The 20288-nt window shown below is 45.2% G+C and overlaps 1 protein-coding gene across 1 annotated transcript in view; it reads left to right on the top strand.

The window, feature by feature from the left end:
- LOC144817689 (long-chain-fatty-acid--CoA ligase ACSBG2-like) overlaps nt 1-20288 on the top strand; it is a 635515-nt gene that overhangs the window by 543977 nt on the left and 71250 nt on the right. The window contains exon 10 of the mRNA XM_078674436.1: nt 14006-14223. Within this exon, the coding sequence (XP_078530562.1) occupies nt 14006-14223 (218 nt within the window). The remainder of the gene's footprint in view (nt 1-14005; nt 14224-20288) is intronic.

Genomic DNA, 20288 nt, shown 5'->3' with positions numbered 1-20288 from the left:
CTAAAAAGGAACTAATTGCGGCTGCAAAACGTAATGATGTCCTATCATTAAGGGAAAAAAGGAGATTGTATAAGGCGACAATTGCAAAGGCAAAGAAATGCTGGGATGAGAATATCTGGTCTGAGTTATTGGAGACCTGTAAGGCAAAAGATCAGGCATCTTTCTGGAATTTAATTTCTAGGGGCACAAGGGATGGAGCACCTAGCAGAGATATGTTTCTAGATGCCAATGCTTGGGTCTCGCACTTTTCTAGCTTATATTCTCCTATTGAAAATGAGCCCTCTATCGATCATGACGAGCTAGGAATGAATTCTAGTGCGATTACTTTGACCTTTAGTATGGCTGAAACTATTGCAGCCATTAAGGCAACTAAATCTGGGAAGGCACCTGGACCAGATAGGATACCAGGTGATTTATGGGAACCTGAAAACATGCTATGGGCACCATATATCAATTGCTTTTGTAAGAACATCGCCAAGAATGCCGCAATTCCTGACACATGGTGGGTTGCTGAAATCGTCACCATTTTTAAAAAGAGGGACCGAATGAATCCAGCCCACTATAGACCCAGTAGTTTAATGGATGTCCTTCAAAAGGTATACGCGCGCCAAGTATTAAGTAAACTGAGTGCTTGGATGGATGAATCTCGAATCTTAACCAAGTACCAGGCAGGTTTTAGAGGTAAAATAAGCACCTTCGATCAGGTTTTTAGGTTTTTATGTATCATTTGGAAATACATTAAAGTCAGGAGGGCCCATCTGTATGTGGCTTTTGTTGACCTCAGAGCAGCCTTCGACCTTGTCCCTAGGGACGCCCTGTGGGTGAGACTGAGGGATCAGGGTGTCCCTGGGGAAATTCTGAAACAGATTGTTAGGCTGCATGAGGCCAATTATGCAAGGGTTAGATGGAGCCCAAACAGAGAACTGACAGACCACATTGGCATAGGGAGAGGGGTCAAGCAAGGTTGCATGCTGGCAGCGACATTGTTCTCCTTATATGTCAATGATATACCAACCACCCTCTTGGGCTGCGAGCATGACTCTCCCAAGCTGGGTGGTGAGCATGTGCCAGCACTGCTATTTGCAGATGATACTATTTTAATCTCACTGACACCAAGAGGGTTACAAAATGTACTTCATACTTCCGGTCTTACTGTGATAGTAAAGGATTGGAGTTTAACTCTTCAAAAAATAAGTATATGGCGGTTAATCCCCATAAAAGTTTTAGAAAAACATTAACAATTAATAATGAATTGATCGAATACGTGCACAGTATTAATTATTTGGGTATTACTTTAGACACCAAAATGAATATGAAATCTCAAATTGATAAAAGTAAAACGATTTTAACTCAAAACTTAGCCCCAATAGCCAAGAGACACAAGATTAGTTACTCTAGAGTAATCTCCCCAGTTTTAGAGCTATAGAATGCAAAGCCCAATCTGCATCATTGTACGGGGCAGAATTATGGGGTCATGCTGCTAAATGTGCTTTTATGGTACAGGAGAATATCTTCTTTAGAAAAATGTTAGCACTCCCAGGGCAGACACCCCTGCTCCCACTTGTTATGGATCTGAATGTACGCCGTACTGATGATCATACAGTCCTACGCCCGCTGTTATATTGGGTCCGTCTGTGGTCAACCGATGAATTAGTAGACTACAGAGAAGCCCTAAAAGAAATTATGAAAATAAAAAATACGACGCGGTTGATATGGTTGGACCATATAGAAGATTGGCTTATGAAACTTGGGCTTTACCATTATTGGACAGATCCAGAGTGCCTTACTTTGAAATGCAAAAAGCTGCTAAAAGAAAGATACTGGGAGTTCCTTCTTAACTCTGCCTTGCACAACCCAGAGTTAGGTGTTTTAACCCACAAGTATCTTAACATGAAATCAGACAGTAGATTTGAATGCTTCATGGACGAAATCTTACCATCTGTAGCAAAGTCATTGTATCTAAAATTCCACTATGGTATATTACAGATTAAAGCAAATACCGCGAAATGGGTGCGTAATGAGGCCAATAAAGGCGATGAAGCTGTGGAAAAATGTGATTTATGCGCCCTAGGTACAAGGGAGGATGAGGCACATGTTTTATTCCTTTTCTTCTGCATATATACATCAAAGGAAAAAATGGATAAAACCTATCTGCCGACTCCTGGGATTTAGACATCTCAGTGAAGCCGAGAGAGTTTTAAGAAGTGAAACAACACAATCTATTGTCTTCAGTGTAAGCAGATATCTACTCTCTGTGGGGATAGTACGAAGGAGACGGGGTCTTAGATTCTGATCCTATGGGGATGCATTTTAGATTTCTTGTTGTAACTTATAGGATGGAGTAAGGGGCGGGAGTTTAAAAAATTGGTGTCAGTACCTTCTACAATCTGTATAGCTTAACTAGTCCTTCCTCTGTGATACGGAAGTAATACCAGTCATATTAAGTATGTTTTAAAATTAAGGTACATGAATTTATTCTTCTTCTTCCTATTAGAAGAGTCATGAATGTATTTATGATTTTATTACCGCCAATACCTTTGACTGACTACTAAATAGTACTAACTAACTGTGGAAAAAATGGGCAAAAAATCGGTCTCTTCAAGTCTTGCTTTTTAAAATGTATTTTAATCATGTGTATATCTTTTATGGTTTGTTTTTAACCGAAATAAAGAAATAAAGAGTAACCTGACCCTTATGCAGAACTTTTTCGACAGCTGAACAATGCCCGCCGGGGCCCAAGCTGCTGGAAACAGCTTATCATGCCGCTGAACTCCTTCCTACGTCGTGCAGAAAAAGCAGACATATCTGAGAATAATTTAAATAAAAAATTATCAGGAGTCTGATACACTTTGTCATGAATAGCACATGCCAAAACCTTTTTTTTACTTGATTCTAAAGTCACCAAAGTTTACAATAATAGTTTGCGGCTATTTGGCATTAGAATACTGGATTGCTGGTACACGATGGGCCCATGTGAAACTAAAGTCGATCTTCTGTACTGCTACTTTTGGACACACATATTTAGATATAAGATAATAAATGACTTCTATTATTGATTTGTCATTTTCGCAACCTTCAGGAACTCTGGTTATTTATTGGTTGCATGTCTGTGTCCGATTTTCTGCATCATCCACCTTGATTTGCAAGTTGGCTAACTAAGATTGTGGTTTTGTCACTCGGTCAGTTTGCCATGGTGCACTGTCTTCAAGATCTGGTATACGCGGCTCTACATCTGGGGGGTGTGATGGAAGCTATTGAATGTGAGATTGAGCTGAACACAACTGTGATTCAGTTTTCTTTTGAGCTTCTTCCTGTGAAAATTTAATATTTTTTAATTCTAGCAAAATTTGTTGTAGCAGGGTATGTGTGGAGTCCTCCTGCCCATCCACGTTCCTTGTAATTTCAGGTACAGGTGCAGTCTGTGAAATCAGCAAACTTGTGGATACTAACGCGGATGGAATTTCGTTTGCAGCCTCCACAGTGGTGGTAAACAGGGAGGTGCCTGCAGATAAGCTCACTGTGGTCTCCCCTGAAGAGCACTCATCCTAGATGTCAAGGTTTGAAGTTAACTTTGGTGTTATAGGGGGCGTGGCCGACCGGGCAGCGAGATGGCCGCTGAATAAGCGAGCTCCACCGACTGCGGCATAAATCCTGACGTAATCCTTTCAGATCGCCTGGCACTCTGAGTATTCCTGCACGGCGACGCTGTGGTGACCAAGGGGAATCGACTGTCGCCTTTTGAGACCCAGAGTGTGGGCGAGTCGAGCGCACCACCTGTAGCCTTCGTGAAGGCGCGTGGACGGCTGCCGAGGGCGACGGTATCGCTGCTGGGATCAGCCTCGGACCCGAGCCCGAGGTCTGGTGGGCCGTGACAGAGGCACTGCCACTTGGCCGGTTTTGAACTGCGGACACACAGGAAGGGGGTAGGTGCATACCCACGACCCAATGTGATCTGAAAATACCCTTCCCTGGGCTGCGCCTGATAAAATACCTTGCAAATTTGGAGATCATCAGAGACGGCGGCCTCCATTTTGGATTGGGCTGAAATGTTCTCCGGGTTCGGACCCTGCTGGCTCTGTGAGGCGCCGACGCGCTGATCCCCTGCCAACAGGCCCCAAAACCGAGTGAGGTATCGGACACACTAGTGCAGGCAACAGACTAGAGACCCCTCCACGACTGAAATCTCGAGTAAGCATCGCCATCACACGGCGAATTTGCACCCGGGGGCTCCAGGACAAGATGGCGGCCGTCCATTAAATGAGGGAAGAGCTGACCGGCGATACACTCTGGCCACAGCGTTCGGCATGCCTTTATGCGAGACTCTCCTCCAATCTTCAAAATAGTCCTACACCGGCTGTGAGAGTAACCGACAGCTGGCGCCTACACAGGGGACCGTCACAAACTTTGGGAATGGCTGACCCCTGCCCAGGCCACCAACCCTCCACAGCGCACTGAGACATTGCTGATTGCGCAGGCTCGTTGTCCTTATTATTATCGGATTTGGTCTTTGCAAACTCTGTGCACACGGCCTGGCGTGAAACCCCTGACCTGCGCGCTGTGACCCCTACCTCATTCGCTTCCACTGCTTGCACTACCTACAACGAACTGGTGTCTCAGGGAGGAAGACATTGTGTATTGTGGAGGCCGGGAAGATGGGCAAGGGAGACACCAGACAACCGCGCATAAACTTCGAGCAAAAGCGCCAAAATAAGCCGCAGCCTCCAGACCCCGGTGCAGTGGAGATGGAGACAGATTCTGTTGAACAGGACATTAATGTCAAAACGTTGATGTTGGAGGTGCGCTCCAGCTTACGGAGCATAGACACGAAATTGGACGCAATGACCACCCAGCTGGAATCGGTGAGGGTGCAGGTCGGCACACATGAGACTAGGCTGGATTGCCTTGAAAATCGCCACACTGAATGCTGCGAATTCCAGCAGGATGCAAAGGTGAGGGTCACAAATATGGAGAAGCAGTTGGAAGATTTGCGCGCCAAAGCCGATGATTTGGAAGCGCGCTCCAGAAGATGTAACTTTCGAGTCACAGGAATTCCTGTGACTACAGCGATCGGGAAAATGGAGGTCTTCATCACAAACTTGCTGCATGAACTCTTTGATCCCAACCTATCGCCTGTGTTTACTGTGGGACGAGCACACAGGGCGCTGGGGAAGAAACCGCCAGTTGGGGAAAAGCCAAGACCAATACTTGTTAAACTACTGAACTACCAGGACAGAGACCTTATACTCAGACTTGCGAGGGAGAAAGGTAAAATAGTGCACAAAGGTAATCACCTGTCCTTTTACCCCGACTTCACGCCCTTGGTACAGGCGGCTCGAAAAGAATTTATCCCAGCGAAACGCCTGCTGCTACAGGCGGGCCTTCCATACTCCCTACTTTACCCCGCAAAGCTGCGAGTGGTGCATGAAGGGGCTGCCAACTACTTCACAGATGCCCGCTCTGCCCTTAAATTTGCGAAGCACTAATGTGGTTCTAAATCGAAAAGGAAGACTGGGTCTGAGGAGAATGCTCAGGCGAGATTGAGTGACAATCACTGAATGATTCTTGCCACTAACTGTTGTCGCTAATAGGTGCCTGGCTTTGCTAGGTGCCCGCGCTTCTCACCTCGCCCTGTTGTTTGCAATGATGTCAAACCTGTTTACCCGGTACAGATATATGCCAGATTGCTCATCTGATGTATGATTCTCGCACTATGCCGCTATCACCTTAGTTGTAATTTAATGCCTTAGGTCTTAAGAATTAGGACGCAGTCACCCTGTGCAAACGGGGTTGTATGCTCGAGATGCCTGCCCCCCAAGGGGTGTCTCCCGCTGTTTACCTGTTCAACTGTTTTTACGCCATGTGCGTACTGGGGTGGGTTTTATCACAACCTGTTTGGGGGGTTGGTGTGGGTGGGGGGTTGAACGGGGTGTTAGGCTGTTTGGATGTCGGTCGGTGCCTAGAGAAGAACCTGCACGGTCATGGTGTGGAGGGTGTAAACAACATCCACAGGAGATTACATCTAGACAAATGGCAATGACAAAGGTATTGACATGGAACATCCGTGGCCTACAGGACAGTAGAAAGGTGAGGTTATTACATAGCTATCTACAAAGGCACGGTATTGACATATGCTTTTTACAGGAGACACATCTGAATAGCACACCATCGCCCACACTTAAACACTCAAGATGGGGCAATATATAATCGGCCATATTCTCTAATTATGCCCGTGGAGTGACAATTCTTGTAAGGAGAGGCCTTGACTGGAAGGAACATACAATATCCTATGACACGGAGGGGAGGTATGTGGTGTTACATGGAACTCTCATGGGTAAGCCGTTGGTGCTGGCGGCTGTCTATGGCCCCAATGTAGATGATCGGAGTTCTTCAGGAAAGTGTGGGCCCAGATAACGCTAATGCATTGCCCGACGGTCATATGGGGAGGCGACTTTAATGTGGTACTCAATGACTCTCTAGACCGTAAGGGAGGCCCTAGAACCCTCCACCCACATGCGTGCAATGCCCTAAATGACATAATGAAGGAGGGTTCGTTAATTGACATCTGGAGGGTGCGGCACCCACAGGGCAGGGAAGGGACATGCCTATCTAGCTACCATGTAGCTTGGTCAAGGCTGGACTTCTGGTTGGTTACGCCGGATGTTGCAGCTTGGACAGTTGGGGTGGAGGGTCTGGCCCGGTCATTGTCTGATCATGCCCCTTGCCTGCTTGAACTTCACACAACCTCAGAACTGTCTTCTCGGTGCTACACTACCTGCACCCGGATGTTCAGGCAGCAGCAGTGTTTCTAGACGCCACTAAGGCCTTTGATTCTCTTGAATGGCCTTATCTCTTTCGCATTCTGGAGCGGATGGGGTTTAGCACGATGTTCATAGCACTAATCCGTCCTCTTTACACGACACCTACAGCAAGGGTAAGAGTAAACGGTCTAATATCTAAGCCTTTTCCTATATCCCGAGGTACGCGGCAGGGATGCCCTTTATCCCCACTCCTGTTCGCCATAGCGATGGAACCACTGGCTGCCCAGATCAGACAACACCATACTGCACGCGGGATTGGCTTTAGCACGCGAAGCCTACTGATCTCATTATATACTGATGATGTGACCCTCTATGTGTCCAAGCCGAATGAGAATTTAGATCCGCTCCTTCGCGAGTTTGTGAAATTCGCTGGTCTGTCTGGTATTTCGATTAATTGGGCTAAATCAGTCATCTTTCCCCTCACAGATAACACCCGGGAGGTACAATCTGAGTTTCCTCTACGGTGGGAGGCTGATGAAGTTAAATATCTAGGGGTGTGGATAAGTCGTAAGCTCCAGGATGTCTGGAATCTGAACTTTGGCAGAGCTATAACTTGGCTGGAGGGAAAGGTGGCCATCTGGACAAAACTGCCGCTATCCCTTGCCGGCAGAATTGCCCTTGTGAAAATGGTGGTTTTGCCAAAGTTCCTCTATCTCTTTGTTAACGTCCCTATCCCATTAACAAAGCATTTTTTTTACCTGTCTACGCTCTCATCTCCTAGCTTTGGTATGGGCGGGTGGACAAGCTAGGCTGTCTTGGTCGCTCTTAACACTTCCACTTAGACAGGGTGGTATGGGTGCGCCTGACATGCACCTATACGCCTTGTGCACACAAGCTCAGTTCGTACACTTTTGGGCATACCCTACTCCCTATCAGCCACATGTTGCGGTTGAAACGGACGCTGTGTCCCCGCTCCCACTTAGTGTTGCCCTTTATCGAAAAACCCCCATGCCGTCAGCAGACATAGACACTGCAAATATGTTACGCTGGGTTTGGCAGGAGCTGCGAAAGCGCGCAGGGCTTCCTATCTTATATGCGCCAGCGATCCCTCTCAGACGAAACCCGATGATACCATGCCTGGAAGAGAGTAGGGGAGATATTTCCTTAGCAGAGGCTACACTCGTTTGTTGACCTTTATCCCGACGGGGTGTTTAGAAACATGTAACTGCAGACAAATTCTTGTATCATATGCTGAAATCCTCTTGCAGGGTCCTTAACGATTGCTTTCCAGAAGAACCTCCGCAGCTCCTAGCCCTCCAGAATATTCTAGCGAAGGCTTCCCCGAAAAAGCTGATATCCCGCTTGTATAACAGGATGCAAGAGCAGTCCCCCATTGTAGCCCCAACCTCTATGCAAATGTGGAATACGGAGCTTGACCCGCAATTGACTGACGATCAATGGTCCTTCTGCTGTAGGCAACTGTTGGATCTTACTCCCAACTACAGACTCCGATTAATCCACTTAAAGTTCCTATATAGATTCTATCGGTTCCTATATAGACTCTACACCGCATGGGTCTAAAAGAGGACAATCACTGTTGGAAATGTGGTGCCGAGACTGCTACCTTCCTACACGTGGCATGGAGCTGCCCGTCACTACACACCTACTGGATAGATATTTTCAATGCAATAAACCAGATGCTACAGAGAGTGGACGCGCCATTCCCATTACTGGGTTTACTGGGGTGGGTGGCGGATACAACCCCTAAACATCGCAAACTTCACGCTATCTTGCTGTTGTATGCCAGACGTCAGGTAGCGATTCGCTGGGGTCGCAGAACTCTCCCCAAATTCACTGACTGGTTGTCGGACGTGACTTATGGGCACACCCAGCTGGGGATTTACTGGGAGTCCATGCCAACTGCCTCTCGTCCACGAGAGATCTGGGAACCATTCCTCCAATGGGTGCAGGAAAGGGAAACGCTGGCATCTTCTGGGCCTGCCAGCTCATCATAGGTATAGCCAACTGCTGGGCTCCGAAGAAGTGCTTTACATGCAAGACTGTGTTCCTCTGTGCCAATGATCTGCTGATTTGCTAAATGCTCATGAGCGCGACTCCGCCATTGGTTGCCTTGAACTATTGGCCTTATACATGTACATTTCGCCAGTATTTTCTACCTAGTCCTCGGAAACTATGCCATTATATGTTATCAATAGCTTGTTTGCCAAATCATCGGTGCACTAGCCTACCAGGCCATGTAGTTATGTAACTGTGAATATGGTTTATAATTCCATCATTGTGGTACTGCCGACATCCTAAGTTGTTATACAGTTTACTAAAAGAAACTTGTATCCTTAAGTGTGACATTGCAATTGCAAAGATATCCCTACTTGTACTGATTGTTGAAAACGTGCACAATGCAATTTGCTCTGTATGTTGCTATTATTCACTGAATAAAAATATTTAAAAAAAAAAAACTTTGGTGTTATAGGACTGATTGATTTATGCTTATCCCTTTCATTGAGACCTGTAAATAATGGAAATGCTACCTGCTGCTTGTCTCCTGAGAGGACCTTTGTTGTTGGAACTTCATTTGGTCCTATAATGCTTGCAGCCACTCTCAGGGGAGAGGCAAGACTTGCTGAGTGTGGGGGAGGCACTATGGTATTCCAGGCATCCCTAATGAGGAAAGGACCGCAAGCTGCTTCTGGATCTTTAATCCTCTGGTGCCCATCTGAATTTTCTATAGCCCAAGTGCCTCGTTGGAGGAGTTACTCCTGGGTTCCCGCTGAATAGCCTAAATTCCATTTCCTCAATAGAAGAATTCCGGCTATGATTCTTTGAACCCCAAGTGGAGTTTGCTACAAGCCAGTCTTTAGCAGTGCTGTCTCTGGAGATTCTCTTCATGATCCTCATAGTGTAGCACTTTAAGAAGGTTACAGGAGAGGGGACCAAGCCACACCTAAACCTGGCTAGGAAGCTTCCGCGCCCACCCCCACTGTCTACCGCCATGGGGGAGCCTAATGCCCAGCCCTGCGGTATCGAGACCCAATGATGGTAGCACTAGCAATGTAAATCTATTGCAGCAGGCATTAAGGAAATAACCTTTGTAAAATAGTCAAAACTGACCTGAGCAGAGTTTAATCCTAGATCCTTCCATGCACCAAAATTGTGTGGCTGTTCTTGGCTTCTGTGAGGCGTCTTCCCCAGCTCCATATGCTGACAGGCACCATTGAACACACAACACCAGCCCGAGTCTGCCTAGTCCACTATGACCGCACCAGTCAGGCCATCTGCCAAAATGAATCGAGGTATCCTGCTGCCTTTCGTTTCCCCTTCTGACTTTGTTCTGCCTCTGCTGCAGGAACTTTGTGTCTGATGAGCCCCCTGTGAAAGCACTGGTCGGGCCGTCTGCCGAAATGGCGTGAGCTCTCCTGCTGCCTTTTGTTTTCCCGATCAGAGCGGTCCTGTCTCATCTGCAGCAGCTTCATTCTGACGTTGCCAGCTGCCAGGCATGACCGGAGCTCCAGTGCTTGTTGACCTCGACCAAAACAAGTAAAGTGAGGAGAAGTAGGTGGGTGCTGAAGCATCTAAGAGTCAAGTGAGGAGATGGAGGTGTATGCTGAAGCATCTAAGAGTCAAATGAGGAGATGGAGGTGTATGCTAAAGCATCTAAGAGTCAAGTGAGGAGATGGAGGTGTATGCTGAAGCATCTAAGAGTCAAGTGGGGATATGGAGGTGGGTGCAGCAGCTTCTAAGAGTCATGTGAGGAGAAGGTGGTGGGTGCTCAGGCATCTAAGAGTCAAGTGAGTAGAAGGAGGTGGATGCTCAAGCATCTACGAGTCAAGTGAGGAGAAGGTGGTGGGTGCTCAAACCTCTAAGAGTCAAGCGAGGAGAAGGAGGTCGGTGCTAGAACATTTTAGAGTTGAGTGAGGAGAAGCAGGTGGATGCTGAATCATCTAAAAGTCAAGTGAAGAGAAGAAGGTGGGTACTCTAGCAGCTAAAATTCAAGTGAGGAGAAGGAGACGGGTGCTCAAGCATCTAATAGTTAAGTGAGGAGAAGGAGGCAGGTGCTAAAGTATCTAAGAGTCAAGTTAGGAGAAGGAGGTCGAAGCTGAAGCATCTACAAGTCAATTGAGGAGTAGAAGGTTGGTCCTCAAGCATCAAATAGTCAAGTAATGGGGAGGAAAGTGGATTCTCAAGCATCTAAGAGTCAAGTAAGGAGAAGGAATTGGGTACTCAAACATCTAAAAGTCAAGTGAGGGGAAGGAGGAGAAGGAGTTAGGTACTAAAGCATTAAAGACTCAAGTGAGGAGAAGGAGGTGGATCCTCAAGCATCTAAGAGTCAAGTGAGGAGAAGGAGGTGGTTGCTGAACTATTATTATTATATAATATTTTTTAGGCGCACAAATCATCCCTGAAGGGATCTCTCGGCATCAAAGCCGGTAGGTGCAGGTTACAGTTGCATAGGTGATTAAAGATAAAACAACCATGTTTTCAGGAGTTTCTGAAAAAGGATTTGGTTTGAGCAAGAGCAGATGGGAAAGGGTAGTTGATTCCAGTATTTGGGGGCCAAAAAAGAAAAGGAGCAGCCACCATATCTGGCTCAATGGGTATGTTTGGGGCATAGTAGTAGAAGAAGCTCGCTGGATCTGAGCTAATATACCGGGATATAGGCCAGCATTTTAATTTTGAGATAACTTGGGCCCTTCCCATGTAGTGATTGAAAAATCAAACACATAAGCTTGAAGAGAATTTTTTTTATGGGGAGCCAATGAAGGAAGCATAATACAGTTTCAGATGGAGATCATGGCGGAAGATTAAAAGATGAGGCACGCTGCCGTGTTCTGTACCACTTGAAGTCTGGAGAACAGGCCTTCATTCATTCCGACCATCAAGGAATTTCCATAGCACAGGTGGCTCACTAGTAACACCTGGACCATAGTTTTCCTAGCATTCAGAGGAGCCCAATGAAAAGCCTTCCTAAGCATCAGACCAAAATAAGTTCCAGAAATGGATTTGGCATGTTTGTTCACAAAGAGATTGTCATCCAAAAAGATACCCACATCGTTATCCAATTTTCTAGGTGTCGAGGGTGGTCCAAGTTCGGTCGGCCACAAGTCAGTGGACCAGATTCAATGACCCTTCCCGTGAAGAAGGACCTCCATCTTACTGGAACTAAGCTGAACAGGGTTAGCAACCATTCATAATGCAATTTGTAACATACAGTGTTTGAATTTGACTTTGGTAAGTTCCGATTTTGGATCTAGGGTGATGATCAGTTGAGTGTCATCAGCATATGAGATTGTGTCAAAAGCCACAAGACCTGATAGGCCTGGCAAGGGGAGCCACATATATGTTAAAGAGTAGGACTCAATATCGATCCCTTGTGGTACCTCTAAATCCAGGGTCATGGATTTAGAAAGATAAGAATCCATATGTACACTATGAGTTTGTTCTAATAAAAAGTTTTCCACCCATTTCAGAGCTTTGCTGCTAACACCAATCTCCTCCAATCTTTGAATTAGAATTGGGGGGAAAATGGTATCAAAAGCAGCTGATAGATTAAGGAGAATCAGCATAGCTGAATTTCCCATCTAGGAGTCAAGTGAGGCGGAGGAGGCGAAGGAGGTGGGTGCTCAAATATCTAAGAGCCAAGTGAGGAGAAGGAATGGTCGCTCTACCATTTAAGAGTCAATAGTGTAGAAGGAGGTGGTTGCTCAAGCATCTACGAGTCAAGAGAGAAGGGACAGGTGCTCAGGCATTTAAGAGTCAAGTAAAGAGAAGGTGGGTGCTTAAGCATCTATGAGTGAAGTGAGGTGAGAGAGTTGGATGCTGAAACATATATGAGTCAAGGGAGGAGAAGGAGATGGATACCCCAGCATTTAACAGTCAATTGAGGAGAAGGAGGTGGGTGCTCAAGCATCTAATAGTTAAGTCAGGAGAAGGAGGTGGTTTCTCAAGCATCTAAGAATCAAGGGAGGAGAAGGAGATGGGAAGCAAGCATCTAAAAGTCAAATGTGGGGAAGGAGATGGGTAACAAGTATCTAATAGTCAAGTGAGGAGATGCAGGTGGGTGCTCAAGCATCTAAGAGTCTAGTAAAGGGAAGTAGGTGGATGCTCAAACATCTACAAGTGAAGTTAGGAGAGAGCGATGCTCAAGCATATATGAGTCAAGGGAAGAGAAGGCGATGGGTAACCAATAATCTAAGAGTCTAGTGAGGAGAAGGAGGGGGTGCTCAACCATCTAAGAGTCAAGTGAAGAGAAGGAGTGGTGACTCAAGCATTTAGAAGTTGAGAGTTGAAGGAGGTGGGTGCTCAAGCGTCTAAGAGTCAAGTGAAGAGAAGGAGATGGGTGCTCAAGCATCTAGAGTCAAGTGAGGAGAAGGAAGTGGGTGCGCAAGCATATAACAGTCAATTGAGGAGAAGGAGGTAGGTGCTTAAGCATCTGAGAGGCAACTGAGGAGAAGGATATGGGAAGCAAGCATCTAAGAATCATGTGATGGGAAGGAGGTGGGTTCTCAACCATCTAAGAGTCAAGTGAGGAGAAGGAGATGGGTGCTCAAGCACCTACGAGTAAGGTGAGAAGGAAGATGTTGGGAACACGCATCTAATAATCCAGTGAGGAGAAGGAGGTGGGGAAAAAGCATCTAAGAGTCAAGTGAGGAGAAGATGTGTGCTCAAGCACCTAAGAGTCAAGTGAGAAAGAGGTGGGTGGTCAAGCATGCAAGAGTCAAGTGGGGAGAAGGAGGTGGGAAACAAGTGTGATGCAGAAGAAGCAAGTGTGAGGCAAGGGCTAGTGAAAAACATAGCAATAGTCTGTATTAAAAGACAGTCAACAGAGTTGACAAGCCAGATCTCCAAACTGCCAATAGGTTTGAGAAAAACTTTAATTATACTAGCGTAATTCCCCAAATTCTTGAAAATGTGCCATTACAGTACGTTGCCTAACTATGCCACCGTTCACAGCAAAATTATAGCATGGGAGTGTTGGATTAATATGAACAACCAGAACGTTAACAGCAGTTTCTCATGGCAATATGTTTCTCATGCGGTTTTAGAGCAAAATGCATCCACACATCAAAAATTGACTTGAGGAAAATATAGCGCTAAATAAGGGATTTGCGTTAAAGAAAATTACGCTAACTTTGTACTCCCCTAGAAGTAATGTCTTTAACCATGGCTATACAGTTAACTACAGTTGGCTCTTTCTGTCACAATCATAGTCCTCTCTTATGTGCCCACAGCTGTGGTAAAACAGTCCCAGGATGCAAGACCCGGATTCATATGCCAGATCAGGATGGCAATGGTGAGATCTGCTTCGGCGGGAGAGACATCTTTATGGGCTACTTGAACATGGTTGAAAAAACAATGGAGGCTTTGGATGAGGAAGGATGGCTGCACACTGGTGACATTGGCAAGTTGGACCAGGATGGCTTTCTCTACATTACTGGGAGAATCAAAGGTGAGTGCTGAATGCTTCAATTATTTATTTGTATTGTTGAGAAAAAAAAACCATATAAGAACAGATTACTTCGTACCAGAGCTCTTTGCCGCTACTCGTTCCAGGAGTTATAAACTGAAGCACTGTAGAAGCATCCATTCTTTGCAGGAGCCTCAGAAAAGATATACTTGCCTCAAAGCTGGCTGGTGTCCTGGAAAAGGACTGCTCGCTCATGTCAGAAAGATGCATGCACATAACAACTTGTGAATGCAACAGGCATTGATCCAAATGTGTAAAAAATCTACAGATTAGGTCTTCAATGAAAAAATACATGCAATATGTAGTCTTCACAAAAAGGATGTGTCAGAAGACAGTTAATGCACAGTTACTACTGTCAGCACCAAACTTTAGGACAGTGTCTAAATGAATTTCATGACTTCACTTGACGATCTTTCTTCGGCTTACATTCTTCCTTGCATGTGGCCAATCCAACATGTGCACTTTTCTCTTTAGTTGACAATTCACATTATTCTTCTTTACTGTCGCTTGACAAAGAGGTTAAAGAACTTTTGAATGAAGATTTAGATGGCAATCAACTTTGTTTAGTTTCCATTTGCCTCAACTGATGTGACCGCTTGGCCTTGTGGGCTTGAACAGAATGTCGCTTCTGGAACGTTCAGACGTCCATTTTTCTTTCTGGACCTGATGCAATTAGTTGTTCCTTCGCTTTGCAAACCGTTACAAGACGGTTCTCTTTCCTACAGTCGTGGCATACTCGTCCAATGGGGAAATATTTACCTTTATGCGGAAAAGAAAATCCGATCTGAAACACAGTTTCTTTTTGTTTGGAGACATCACTTTGTGGCTCTTGACCTTGTATCTCGGCTTACTTTTCATGTGCAGTGCTGAATCACTCTGGGCTCCTCCAGTCTCCAAGTCGGCCGCCTGTCTTTCAGCATGTTCCACGGCTCTTACAGCCATAAGTACTTTTTTGGGACTGAACGTTTTCTCAGCATTCATCATGTGAATGAATTCAACCATCTATGACATGTGGCTTCTTCATCATTGAATTAATTGAACTTACAATGTTTGCTGGGCATATCAATTCTTTTGACAAACTTGTCGATTGTCTCACCACATTTCAGCTTTTTTTGGTTGAAAATGTATCTTTCATAATTGGCATTCAGCATTGCATTGAACTTATATTTAGTGCCTCTTTGATCTGATGGTATGACATATCATCAGCGTGTTATATTTCCTTTATTACTTCCTTTACACCCCTTCACTTGCTGGATTAATGAGATATTTGATGATCATTTTGTATTCTGCTTCTTCCAATGCATCAATGAAATAATCAAAGCTTTTGATCCAGGCAATCCATCTTGCTCCAATATCCTGCTTTTAGGTAGCATTGAACGGAAGCGGTGGTTTCAGGAAAATGGATATATTATAACCAGTTATAGAACTAACTGTAAGAGTATGAGCTGTTCAGACAGTGCTTGATGTATACCTGACTCCGTACCTTCTGGAAATACTGGCCCAGTACTTGAACTCGGGTTGTCTGGCCCACTCAACGGAAGAACAGCAACATCCTTCGGTTTTATGGTAAGTACTTGTTTTATCTCTTACATGTGTTTGTTAACGTTTTCAGTCTTCTGCATTGCAATTGTTTTCCACTGCCTTTGGCGTTTCTCTGTATCTGGCTATTTCTCTTCTAGCGCTTCCTTGGACCTGGCTATCACTTCCTTCTTGCGCTTCTCTGTACCTGGTGGTCAATGCCTTTGGTGTTATTGTTCCACATGGCTTATGGCTCTGGGATGCGTTGTGGCGCAGTACAACTTTTATGGCCTCACTAGCAAGTTCCTAGCCGATGATGCACAATTTTATTTTTAAGGTGTTCGTTTAAGGTGTTCGCTTTGCACTGGCTAGACTGGAGCTTTGACTCCACATATGTCAACTGGCAATCTTCACTTCGACGGAGGCACTTTTGATACTTACAAGCAGTTTGCTGGACCACAGCAAACTCTTTGGGAGAGCACTGTCAGTTCTTTGGGTTAAGTATCCCCTATCTCATCGCCAGTTGAAACATCCTCTTCACCTCAGAGCATGTAAATGATCACGCCTCGGATGGAGCTTGGTGTTTAACGTCTTTATTCCTCAGCTTCTAACAGTGAAATTAACATTCTAGTTCATGAATTCTATCAACCACACCCAAGCATTTATATTACTGTTCTACGGAGTCTGTCAGGAACCAAAAGGGTCCCGTCATCTCTAACTCACAATACACTATACTTATCACCCTTTGTCATCACTTTACGCGAGTGATCCTTCTTGTGGTTGGTTATAAGCTCAAGGAAGTTCCTCTGTGCTGGTCAGACAGTTATAAGATTTGTCTGTGGTAAGGGGTGGATATCCCAGAAATCGCCAGTTCTCGAGTCCTTCTGTCTTTGCTTATCACTTTCCGACTCATATATGAGTTTACCACTCTCCTTATTGTACATCTCATTTTGCTCCTGTAGAACCATTCCTATCAGCTGCTTATTTTTCTTGTTTCCATAAGTCCACGATAAGACCCTGAACACTGCGACCTACATGCTATTGGTTTGTCCTGTCCCTCACTGGGTTTTCCCTCAGGGACAAAAGATTTTACCCCTTTTCCTCTGAATGCTCATCTGTTTGCGGCATGTGATCAGGCGTACTTCTGCATTCCGCCCTTAATATAATCTTTAATATCTCTATATGTACACATTTTAGCGCCTTTACGCCTTCTGGAATTTGTTTGCGCTTTATAAATTAACAACTCAAACAGAAATAGATTTGATGAACAAAGAGAAGAAAAGGACTAAGAAGAGCTGCTAGCCCAAAGACTGAAGCCCTGCAAAAGAGAACTGGAACCAGACCCTTCCTGCTGCCTTAAGGACTAGACAATTGGGGTGTGCTGTCTCGCCATGCAACTGTGAGGCCTACAAGAACCCTGGAGCTCCTCCAGCCTTCTAAAACTCACCAAAGAATTTCCTTGGAGTAGAGGTACTGCTCCCTTGCAGACCGAAGGCATGGATCCCTCAAAGTCAAGCTGGTCGTCTTGCAGCTCCCCGGTGACTCTGACACACCACCCAAATCAAAAGTTGTGCACCAGCTTCGGAGGAACATTTCAGTCTCCCACCAAGTTTGGAGACACCAGGAGGTACTGAAATTTTGCCACACCAATACCCAAGGTATAGAGCCTCCATCAGCATTTATTGAGGCAACGAGTCTGGCCCAGGAAGCAAGCACTCGTTGAGTGATGTTGATACCCCTGAGATCCACTTTTTGAGTGTCCCAGCTGTCCCCGAATTGTCTTTCCAAGCTGCCTGCTCCTGACCGCGAGAACATCTCGACGCACGATGCCTGGCTGACTTATCTGCTCTGCATCCGGCCCCAGTAACAATGATCCAGCTGTGCTTACATGTTCCTGCTGTTCTTGCGACACGCTCCCTCAAGTGGGACCCATTAGACTTACCTTTACCTCCCTTTGTGCAGTGTATTGTCAAGTGGTTTTGAGGTGGGCCCCCTTCTTCGTAGCGCATCAGCTACCAACGACCTCAGAACCCTGCTCCCTGCCGAATCCGAGATGCTCCCAAGAATCATCTGGTGGTCATTGGTCCTAGCCTTGCTACTTTTTTAAATCCCGAAAGTGAACTTTGAAATCCAACTGTGTGATTTATATGCATGTTTCCGTTTTATCCAATTGATTTCAATGGTGCATAATTGCGCACAAAAGTAATACCTTTTGTGAACTTCGAGGATGCCTATCTTAAAAAGTATTTATGGTAGAACGAAGTTCTTAGTTTAAAAAATTACATAAAAATTGGTGTTCTTTTTATAAATTTGTCTCAGATATATTTTTGAGGGTGTGTCTGATTTATAGCCTCTGTGAGTACAACAAATGCTTAGCACTACCCGCTGATAAGCCGCCCTGCTCGCACACACTACCACAAATAGAGCATTACTATTATCTACTTTTGCCACTGTTTACCAATCTGGGACTTACTGAACTCTCTGCACAGTGTACCTAATTGTAGTACACTACATATAGGGAGCCACATTCCTACACCTATCTGTATACATATCTTATGATCTTTCTTATACTGGTCTTCAGACCCTGGCGCCAATCATTCTCGGAATTGTCTGCTGGATCCCTGGTGCACTATGGGACTTGTACTTATTACCTGCTTATTTTAATTTGACCTATTATGCTGGAATACTGATGGCGTGTAAGCTGCGACTATTTGCCCTGCTAATACCATGCATTATGTTATATTTTAAACCCGGGCACAGATCTCCTTTGAGACGATATGTTGGAAACTGTTGCACCCAGTACTTGTATGTATTACATATTGTATCACCCATGTACATAATGTGGACATGTATATTAAGCCCTTCGGTGCTTCGGACAGCCGGGAGCCATTCGATGCCGCAGTGAACGTGTGTGTCGGACAACTGCCCTGGTGCCCCCCACCGGGGATGGCAGCGGAAGCCCTTCCACTGCCATCCTCGACCGTCCCCTCCAGCAGCATCTAATGATGTCAGGATGCATCTCACGCTGACGCCATTAGAAGTTGTCAGGGACGCACTGGAAAACATTTGCTTTCAGCGCATCGAAGGAAAAAAGTGAGTTTCTCCTTGGGGAGGGAGTTTACTTTAGAACAAATCGGTATCAGGGGAAAGGAAAGGGTTTTCCTTTTCACCGATGTCTCTTTGGAGCATTCCTGCTGCTCAATCATGCATGGAGCCTCAAGTGTGTGCAGGAATGCCCACTAGACACCAGAGCTTTCTTATTTTTACAATATTGGGGAGTGTGCCCTTGGGGAAGGGAGGTCTCCCTTTGGGGAGCAAATATTTTGGCTGTTCCTGGCCCTCTTGGGGGCAGATCAGCCTCTTTTTGTTTATTTATTTGGTTTTTTGGACCCATCTTTAAGCCACTAGGGATATTTTTTTAGCGATGTTGAGGTGCGGGCCCCTTGGGCAATGGCCGCTCTTCTCTAGGTTTGTTATTATTATAGCCTTTTCTGCCTCTTTTGGGGGCAGATAGGCCTGGCGACTAGACACCAGGGATGTTTTATTCAGTATGTTTTTATTGTGGGGAGTGGCCCCTTGGGCAACAGTCGCTCCCCTTTAGGGGAGTGATTAGTGTCGTCCTTTCTGCCCCTCTTGGGGGTCGATCAGCCTTATGGTTTTCGGCCCATCTGCACTTAAGGGTGTTAGAAGTCACTGGACACTAGGGATTTTATATTTGCCAATATTGTAGTTGTGGGGACCAGTGTCTTGTGAGTGAATGTTTTGGCCCTATTTTTAGGCCCATCTGCCCTCCAGCTTGGCTGGTGGTGCGAGTGGACTGGTGCATTATTTGCATTTGCGATTGTAATATTTTATTTCTCCTTTTTATTCTAGTTCAAAGCTTTTGATTTCTTTGCTGTGACTCCTGCTTGCGGTTTTGGCAGTGGTAGATGTGCAGTTTCCGTAGTTGCTTGTGTTTGGTAGGAAAACCTTTTTGTTCTGTTTACTCCAATTGAGTATCAATGCCATGCATGAATGATTATTTCGTAAATGGTGTAATGATAGTAGCATATTTAATGTTGGTTTTATTGTGTGTGAAATTCTCCTTGGATTTGTTCTCAATATGCAATGTGTTGTCTTATGAGTAATTTTCTTTTTTAGTGTCATATCGTTGGTTATTGCTGTGTCTGTGCAGAGTAGGTAGTGGTGAGTCTAGCGGTCTAAGGCAAGTGAGTGGTATCGTTTTTGAGTATATAGGTCTTTGTGATAAAGCCACACTTTGTTTATAACTTATTTTACACAGTGTCAGTTGTTGTCGACTTGTTTGTCAAGTTACTTTTATTAATAAGGATTATGGCTTGCCGCAGGATTATCTACTATTAAACAATTCCTTCATTGGCTAAACAATAACTGTGAGGAGCTCAATTTCACGCTGTCACACAGCAAGACCACAATTACATTCCTTGAAATCAACATTCAACATAAGGAAGGCACACTCATCACAAGTCTGTTTAGGAAACCCACCGAACGTAACACGCTCCTGAGATATG

This window comes from Lissotriton helveticus, chromosome 2_1 (assembly GCF_964261635.1).
Source record: "Lissotriton helveticus chromosome 2_1, aLisHel1.1, whole genome shotgun sequence".
Lineage (NCBI taxonomy): Eukaryota > Metazoa > Chordata > Amphibia > Caudata > Salamandridae > Lissotriton > Lissotriton helveticus.
The sequence above is the reverse complement of the archived record's forward strand: the minus strand, read 5'-3'. Positions and strand labels throughout refer to the sequence as shown.